Source organism: Centruroides sculpturatus, unplaced genomic scaffold, assembly GCF_000671375.1.
Source record: "Centruroides sculpturatus isolate CEXI.00-Female unplaced genomic scaffold, Cexi_2.0 scaffold457, whole genome shotgun sequence".
In the NCBI taxonomy this organism is placed as follows: Eukaryota; Metazoa; Arthropoda; class Arachnida; order Scorpiones; family Buthidae; genus Centruroides; species Centruroides sculpturatus.
Genome location: NW_019385803.1, coordinates 313,898 through 323,874, shown reverse-complemented (window position 1 = coordinate 323,874; position 9,977 = coordinate 313,898). Strand labels below are relative to the sequence as shown.

The window sequence follows — 9,977 nt, the reverse complement described above, 5'->3', positions numbered from 1 at the left end:
GATTACCGAAAATAATTACATATTTCGCATTGTTTTGCTAGCAGTAACTTACAATATTCTCTACTCCAACTGTTCGAACAGAACTGCTCACATAAAACACACGAAATGTGTGTCATCGTGTAAAAATTGGATGGGGAGATTCACATCGCGACATGCTTCTGTGCAAGCAGACACGTAACGGGGACGGGTACCTTGACGGGAGGTGCGTCGGACTACTGAGCATGTCGGATTAAAAAACGTCGGACTATAGAGGGACAACTGTATTAGTCAGGAAAGTTCAACCATGTAACAGTACAAATAAAATTAATGCAAGTATAAATTCGAAAATCTCTGCTTCTTTCCAAGCTTCTTGTACTTCTACACCGTTTTTGTTTTGTTGCACCCATCACAATGGCAAGGCAACCACCTAAAAACAAAGAACGAGCAGCTTACTTTCCAGCATATACAGAGTAGAGGAGAAGGTGGTATTATGGAACCCCATTTTCATTTTAGTGAATTGTAAACAAGGTATCATAAGTACACCCTCATTTTTTGTGCGAAAAGTACTGGTAACTAGTAAACTAAATGTTCCTAATTGGATTTTTCGCTAGTGTAACTATAAGTATGGTTTTTGAAGGCTTCTGTACAAAAAGTCAGAAAGTAGGCTTAGAGAAAATCGGGTGGTAAGATGGAACCTTACTGTATGTTTTCAAGAAATGCTTTAATGTATCTAAAAACAAATAGGAAAGTACAAAGCAAGTTAAATAATTACAAAATTATTTACTCCAATGTATTTTATCGAAAGAATGCTTTTATAATTGAAAAATATGACATCCATCAACAATATATATTCCAGCAACTCTTTTTCGATATTCTCAGAAAGAATTGGCTTTCTACCTAGTGTCTTTTTCACAAATTGCTCCGACGAATGTCTGCTTGCGAATAGAGAGTTCGGAGGTGTTGGGTTTCCAGAGGAGTTGGGTTCCATATTAAAAGCACCAATGGAGTCCATATTAAAAGCATCAATTGAATCGCCATCTTGAATTAACTTATGTCTGTCAAGACCAAATTTAAAAAAAACGTGAATATCACACAGATTAATATGTACTGTACCCCTAAGTCTCTGGAACGGAATACGTGCACAAGTGAACCTACAACTACACGATTTATATTTTAAAAATAATTAAATTCACTTAGCATTCAAAACTTTCGAATTTTGAAAAACACAAATTTGCTGATTCACTACGGACAACCGTTTAACTGAAATGAAACGGGTTTTCCCCTTGCTATGGATGTCTGCCTAGTTCAGTTCAGCCACAATCCACTACAGTTCGCCTTTATTATCAGTTCGAAATAGAGTGGTTCCATAATACCCGCAGTGTTCCATATACCACCTTTTCCTCTATTATATGCTGTAAAAGTAAGCTCACAGTATTTGTTCAAGCAAATAGTAATGCTACACAGTAGCAACAACTCTAGTAAAACGAACACTAATAAACACGGGTCTACGCCTCGTTATTAAAGGGAATACTTGTTTTTGTTTCTTCGAGCCTTTGCGGCTCGAAGAAACAAAAACAATAACTTCAACTTCACACGGTTACAACAGCATTACTCCGCTCGACTTCAACGTTTCTATACATAAAGAGTAACATTTACGTGTACTGTCCGCACTGTTAATGAACTTTCTAACTTCAACAACTATTGTTCTTCCATCTTTTAATTTCATTTAATGCTGTTTCTTCTTTGTTAGATTTTTCAGTAGCCAGCATCCATACTCCTCGTGCCTCGATGCAAAACGAAAGATGAAATAAACGTTGCAAAACGAAAGATGAAATAAAACTCGCAAAGCATGCTGGATGTGGTTTCCGACCGAACTTTTGGTTTCGGTCTAACCTTAGTTAGATGAGTTGAGATCACTCGATAATAAGTTAAACAGATTTTTCTTAGTCGTGGAGAAAAATAAGAGGAGGAGAGATATGCTTTGTCCTTAGTCTGCTCTGGCATTGTAATGGTGGTCTTTTGGTTATGATAAAAATCTGTTACTTTTTTTTAAAACTGTTTCCACTAAGAGGGCCTCTTTTTGCAAGCCCGTTATGGGTTCGGCCAGGCCCACAATGGGGCCAGACATTTCCGAACGGACCATCCCCCGATAAATTCCTGGTGATTTTTCGACCCGTTCGGATTCGAACCCGGGTCCCCTACAGTGGTGGGCTGCCATCTTGACCGCTCGGCCATCCTGCCTTCTGTTACTGTATCAAAATACAAATACTGTATATTTTTATTCTGTGACTGTAAATTCCGAGTATTTTCATCTCGCATAGAAAATATTCCCTAGATTTTTTACCTCAAATTTTCTCCTAGTTTTCTCCTAGTCCAAAAATTTTCTTCTAAATCAATTTTGCCATTTCCAACTTGCCAACGTTGAAATGTTTCCAATTTGGAGACGGCAGTTCGGACCAGCGTTACACTGCTCACGAATTTCCTTTGATGGACCGAAAGACGCTGAATCGCTTTGAGGCCGTGCGACAAATAGTTTTTGAGATATTCTGCCGCGTTTCGCGCGACGTCCACGCTTTCTCTTTTTCATTCGCGTTCGTGCTGAAGTCTGTACACGACCTAATGAGAAAAAAAACTGATATTAACCTCATTGTTCATTATTTTCTAGCCTTATTTAATAAGATCCAAATGTTAATCCAATGGCGTAGCGTGGGTGTCAGCCTCCCGGGCGGAGGAAAATTACGCCCCCCTTATTTAGGTATCTCAATTTAAAAGACTAAAATTCAGTTTTGTCACAGAATAAGCAATGAAAAATTCCGTGCTAGTGCAGCGACCTGTTTAAAATAGCTCTATTGGATATAGGTAGTGTATATGAATATGAATGAATCGTACAAGCAAAAAAAAAAGGTCAACAGGTTGCGCAGGATATCCTCGGACAGTGGCTGGGCAAGACCTAAATTTGATGTGGGCAAGGTACATTTCGCGAGACCCTCTGATGGCGCAAGAAGACAGATTTTATAAAATAAAAAGCAGTTGAAACTCAAATTTTTATTCATAAAAATGCAAACTGTATTCTTTGACTAACATTCAAAAAAATTTAAAAAAGAAAGAATTAAAGAAACAGAAATTTCCTGCTTTTAGCCTTACTGAACTCCTTAATAATTGTATCGTAATTCAGCTTAGATGCTATATTTGCTTCAATAGCTAAAACTGCCAAAGTTGAAAGTCTTTCCTGACCCATTGTGTTTCTTAAATAATTTTTTACTAGTTTTAATTTTGAAAAGTTCCTTTCAGCGTAGGCAGTACTTACCGGTATTGTTAACAAAATTCGAATGACAATGTAAATATTTGGGTAAATTTCTTTTAAGTTATTTTCTGTCATGTATTGGAGCAGCTGTTTCACATCTTTAATGAAGTTGGGTAAATTTGGAATCATTGTTTGTAATTCTTCATATAATTCGTAAGGTTGGAAGTCACTGCACTCACTCACTCGCAGGACTGAGTGTAAATCTTGACAGCTTTTTAATATTTGCTCTTTTGGAATATTTTTTAACTTGCTTAGATCATAGAGAAAACCAAAATTTTCAAAATGTTGATTTTAAAGACATAAATATCGAATCCATGTTGCTTATTATAGAATCAATCGTAATGTTAAAAATATCTGTTTCATACCGGCTTTTGGGAGACTGTATAAGTTGATAGCTGCCTTCGTAATCGAACATCCTTTTCTTTTTGTCTATCTTTTCGTTTTTAAAGTCTTTTGGCAGTTCATAACTGCTACTCTCAATAAATTGACGAGCGTCAGACAAGCATTTTTCGAATCCAGTTTGTCGATATTCTTTGATCCAGTCGCAAAATGTACGCAAATGTTCAAGAGTAATGCTTAAATGGACTTGTACAGATTGCCATAATTTGCTTATGATATTAACACGCGATAATATCTCATACCACACATGTAATGATATGATAAATTCTAAACTGAGCATTTCGTTTAAAACCGAATCACAATCATTGAGAGTGTCTGATCGTTCTGTTTGATTTTTTAAGCTTTCGATGCATTCAACAACATCATCAAATTGCAATAATATGGTCTTTACTGCCTCGATTCTGCTTTCCCACCTTGTGTCTGATAAAGGCTTTATAGTAAGCCTTTATCAGACTTTATCAGGCTTTATAGTAAGCCTTTATCAGACACATTTAATTTGCCTTTGATTAATTCCCAGAGTTTGCTGGAACTTGAAAATAGCAAATAAATTTTTTGAATAAAACCAAAAAATGTTTTTGCTGCCACAGAAGAATTAGCTGCGTCTACCAACAGCAGATTCCAGCTATGACAACCGCAAGGTGTAAAAAATGCCCTGGGATTAATATTTAATATTCGAGTTTTAACTCCACTATTTACGCCTACCATATTTGCACCATTGTCATATCCTTGGCCCGACAGTTTTGAATATTTAAGCCATTTTTTCTAGCTCTCCCAGTATTGCATTAGTTAAATATTCTCCAGTCGTCTCAGTGACAGCAAGAAATCCGATAAAATTTTCTTCTATTGTGCCGGTTGATGTATTACAAAATCTTAAGATAACTGACATTTGTTCAACTCTACTGCAGTCTTTAGTGCAGTCGAGCAAAAAAGAATAATATTTTGCTTCTTTTACCCTACGAATAACTTCATCGGTAATTGTTTTTGACATCAATGTGATCAATTCATTTTGAATATCGTGGTTTAGATAATAGTGTGCAAGTTCTTTGTCACTAATGAGTTTCATATGTTCCCGTAACGTAGGATCAAATTTGGATATCAATTTAAATAAGTCTATGAAGTTACCAGAATTCCTAGTGTCGTCGTCTATCTTGAGAGATTCTCTGTAACCTCTAAATGCCAGATTATGAGAGGCTAAGAAATTAATGATATCAATTAATCTCTCAAACAAATTGTGCCAATGTTTTTGAGATTCACGAATTAGCCTTTCGTTTTCTTGGTCTATTGTTTTTCCGTGCTTGATTCCTTTCTCTAATGTTATCCATTTGAACATAAAGGCCATATGTTCTTTGGTATTCTCATGTCTATGTAAAATACTACTTAAGTGTTTCCAGTCACAGCACCCTCCCTGTACCATCTGAGTTTGTAAATTGCCAAATAGTCTGCATGGAAAACAGAAAACTTTATTTTGAGATTTTGAATAAACCAACCAGCGACGATGTTGAATTTCACCATTATTTAGTTTTCTTGAGAAATGAAAATTAGAAAAGTGCCTATGATCATCATGTTTGGGATAATCTTTATCACTGTTATTTAACTGCTGTGTGGGGCCGCTTTGAACTATATCATGACGCTGAGAATCCGTTATGGGAAACGTCCACATTCCCAGACCCAAATTACCAAATGCTTGTTTAACTACATTACTGCGTCGCTGCTAACTGGCGGAGAACCTATCTCAATCTGTTCTTTGTGATCGTGAATTATATTGCTCAACGTCAACACAGGAATTTCAACGTCAGATTCTAATTGGCTAGAGTTTGATTCTATCTCTATTTCTGACTGTCGTTCGGTATCGGTATTCAGAGCGTCTGGAGTACTTCCTAAATTCGGAGTCTCGGACGTGGCTCTTTGTTTTTTAGAAGTTGAAGCAACCGATTCAGATGATTCTGTACTACCAGATGCAGTTTGATTGAGAAACTTCATCATACCTAAACTTAAAACCTGATTTGATACAGCTCTTTCAGCTTTTCTTTTTCTTTTTGCTGATCCAGATTCCCATTTCCTCCCGATATCTCTATTTCTCTTGGGGCCTAGGCCAGACATGTTACGGTAAGAAAGTCGTATATTGTATCTGTAACCTGTAAACAAAAACAATAATAACATTTGTACTTCTTTCTTTGCTTAATTAAGTACTAACATAATTATTGTAAAACCTGCTAAACATTCTACAATGAATCTATAAGAAATGGACTCAAGTAACGTAATGTGTGAAAATGAAGTTTTTATCTAATACAGTACTAACAAATAGTAGATGAACAAAGAAAACTTTATTTGTTCTATTACGGGATCGATACTGCCTGGCATCTGATATTTGTGAACCTGTATATACAGGTGCACAAATATCAGACGCCAGGCAGTCTCGATCCCGGCACACGACACACTTAATACTAATTATTAATGCTAGATACAAAAAAATCACAGAGATCAATTGGGTTGGCGAGAATTCTCAACATCGACCACATGGTACTTTACGCGTAGAATAACTTAAAATAGACTAAAATAAAACTTATAACTAATTATATGGGTATACTATGGAATAAGTTTGAGGATAGGACAGATTGAGGAAATAGAAAAATGAGTACCCAATGTTCCGTATTTGGATCTCTATGATGCTCACTAGTGCGTAATAGGGATTTTCGGATATCGTCACTCCAGAATTAGTTGTCAGGCTCTAATATTCACGTTTTCGTTCCTTAGATCGTCCGATAGTTACCTCCTCAGCATCTTATGACTCTCGTATATTTCGCACGATGCCTAATCGTACCGGAAGCTGACACGTTCACGTCTCTCTCTTCCACGGTTCCCAACTGGTTTATCTGTTCCTGTTAAGATTAATCATATTTGTTTTGTAAACTGCGCTTAAGTTAAGCGTCATCTGTTCATTTTTTTTTGTCCGGTCATTGAAAGACCGCTCTGGATCGAGTGTCAGTTGTATATACAAAAGGTAAATTGTTTACAAACTGAGTCTTTGTCTATTGTCTGATAAATGTATACTTTTTTGGTCAATTGTTCACGATAGCAGATGTCTTTTGTGTAAAATCCAAGTTGGATGCAAGCTAATAAATGTTCTTGTTAATTTTATCTCGCCTTTTGATTTGTTCACGATTACTAGAAATCACCACACTTCCCCTATGGCCTTCCGGGCTTCATGCCCTTCTATTGTTTCATACAGTTCCTTTTGACCATATACAGTAGACCCCCCTATAACGCTTAGATACGTTCCACTTTATAAGAATTTTACGTTGTAGGAATCCTTAAATACANTATCTGTTGGTTACTAATCAAACAATAATTACGAACTCTAATAAAAATATACATTTTAAAAATAATCACATATTATTTCATTCACAAGTACATATTTCTATTAACAGGACATTAAACTGGCTTTAAGGATACTGCAACTCAGTCACACAGGTAAATTTAAATAAAACAATTTTAATCTGTGTGACTGAGTTGCAGTATCCTTAAAGCCAGTTTAATAAGTCCTGTTAATAGAAATATGTACTTGTGAATGAAATAATATTTGAATAAATTAAGAACATTGAGGCATATTAATTTTAAAAATATCTTTGTATATTTAAAACATTCTAAACTAATTTGATTATTCCTAAAAACACGTGGAACATTTTCATTAATTCAGTTCAAATCCAGATAAAGAACTCACCGTCCGTGGAAAACCGTATTCATAAAAGTATAAAATGAAGAACGCATTAGTAGTTCGGAACTACCCACCTCTACTAAATACACTTGAATAAAAGACAAAACACAAGTCAAGCTTCGCTGTTAATTTATAACTCGGCTCAAAGAACTCACATTGTCATTTTGAAATACAGGAAAACTAAGGCTGCATTTCCACTGCATAAGACAGTGACCATAGATCCTAACTGGTAACAAATGGCTTGTTTTTCGTGGTATTCCTTCATCGCCAAAGCGTTCACATTGTTCGTGAATTTTCTTCTTAGAGCATGCGCAATGTACAGTACATTAGCGATATTTCGTGGCTTTCTGCGTTTTAAGACTGGACTCGTCTGTTTTAAAATTGCAGAGTAAACTGTTAACTCTTCGACTTCGACAGAGGAATTTATTACTTTTATTAAGAAAAATATCAAAACGTCGATGGTAGTCAAAATTGAAAGAAAAACAAGGTATTTTTTTTACTCTTTTCACCCTTTGGGCACTAGGAGGGCCTCTTATAGCAGGCCCATTATCGGTTCGGCCCACAATGGGAAGACGGGGTGGTGAGGGATGGGGCCCGACATATCCGAACGGACCACCCCCAGAAAAATTCCTGGGGATTCCTTGACCTGCCGGATTCGATCCCGGGTCCCCCAGAGCGGTAGGCTGCCATCTGGCCATTTAGAAAAACAAGGTGATTTCCACGGTTTGATCCAGGAATTACGATTTTAAAACATATCAAAAGAGTTTTAAATTTATTTTTGTATGTCTCATTTATTAAGCTTCGCAGGACCTCTTTCTTTGACACAAGGCATTAGCGCATCCTCCATCTTGTTCTAAGAATTGTGGGAAGTTCACGCTGATTAGCCAATAGCATTACGACAACGCCAAATTTGAATCTTGACTAACTTTCGAACGACGAACGATTAAAAAAGATCAACGATAACGACTGGTGTCAACGTTTTACAAAGACGAACAATAAAAACATTGGTTATAGTCATTGTCAGTTATTATTGAGTTTGAATGCATTGTACGCTTCGCGAATTAAGTACCCAGATTGGCGAGAAAGCGTTTTACATGCTTTTTCGGCACTAAAATGCAGTGAATGACAAAGTTAATCACAATCATGTCAGGCACATCGGTTTTTTACAAAGCACTTACGGTGTTGAACACCGACCATCACACCTGCTCCATCTATATCAATACCAACTATTTTTTTTATTCAAAATCATCATCTTGAAGTTGCTTCTTCAATGCATTTGCAATTGCAATGCATTCTTCTAGTTTAATTAGTCTATATAATGTAGTTATCATTTGTTCTTTGAAAAATATTTTACAATGATAAACAAAACTTTTGTTACATTAATATCCGCCAATTCGTCAATTATTAGCGATTATGGGCTATTAGCCTAGACCAGCGATTCCCAACCTGTGGTACGCGTACCCCTAGGGGTACGCGATAGGTTGTTTAGGGGTACAGAAAAAAGTTAGTTATTATGGCAGAAAAAATAATATATTATGTATCACAAACTAATAGTATTAAAAAATTATTAGATAAAAAATGTTTCTTGCAACAATCACAACTTTATTATACATTTTTTCTTTTAGGTTTTTTTTCTTTAATTTAAAGTTACAATATGTAAAATTAACAATACGGTTACTCACTAAATTTCTTAAATGAGGGGTACAATCTAGAGATATGACATGTCACGCGGTACGCTAACGAAAAAAGGTTGGGAACCACTGGCCTAGACATATCATCTAGTAGTGTTTCAATCAAGATTGGAAACAATGTTTTTATTCAGCATGGAACATTTTTTTTATGAAGAGCTACATTCTTTAGTATATTTGAGTTTGGACCAAGCATTTCTAACAAATCGCCAAGATGATCGATGCAGTTGACTGATATATACATTCAGTTTCAGTTCCGAAATTTTTTGGTCTTCTAGATCAGTGTTTCGCAACCTTTTTCTACTCGCGGCACACTTATGACTCGAAATGGCTCAACACGGCACACCAAAATGATATTCCCCTCAGAAACGTACGAAATTCCACTAATAGTATCATATCATAATGCCATAAACATATTATTATTATTATGTTGAGTTTTGTGAGTTATACTCGGTTGATACTGATGGCTGTATACTATACCGGACCAGAATCAAGGCATAGTAAGCAAAACCAGACAAAAATTAAATAAGTGTGTCAGTGTGTGTCTGTATTCAGGAATTTCCTAACAATATGACATGCATTCAATATAGTGGCCTTCTGTAGTGTGATGTATCTATTTCTACTCAATTGTAATGTTCTGTTTCCAGGCTTTTGTGTAGTGTGTGTGGTATCACACCTGTACAGGAGAGAACGACAGGTACAATAAGCACCCTATCCATCCTCCACAGATGCCTTATTTCCTGGACGAGTTCTGTGTACTTGCTAATTTTTTCAGTGCATGTGTTTTGTACATTGTGAGTGTTTGGAATGGCTATGTCTATAATGTATGTGATTTTATTGTGTTTGTCAATGAGTGTGATGTCTGGTCTGTTGTGGTAAATTGTTTTATCTG

General features: G+C 36.1%; 1 protein-coding gene across 1 annotated transcript; it reads right to left on the bottom strand.

Annotated features, from left to right (window-relative positions):
* Positions 1 to 4,430: 4,430 nt before the first annotated feature.
* Positions 4,431 to 5,342, bottom strand: LOC111642217. Its single transcript, XM_023388515.1, has one exon. The coding sequence runs from the start codon at positions 5,340 to 5,342 to the stop codon at positions 4,431 to 4,433; it is 912 nt and encodes a 303-aa protein (XP_023244283.1).
* Between the last annotated feature and the right edge of the window lie 4,635 nt (positions 5,343 to 9,977).

Excerpts from the sequence above, each read along its gene's own strand:
- LOC111642217 (XM_023388515.1), bottom strand. The coding sequence starts at position 5,342 with ATGTGGACGTTTCCCATAACGGATTCTCAGCGTCATGATATAGTTCAA.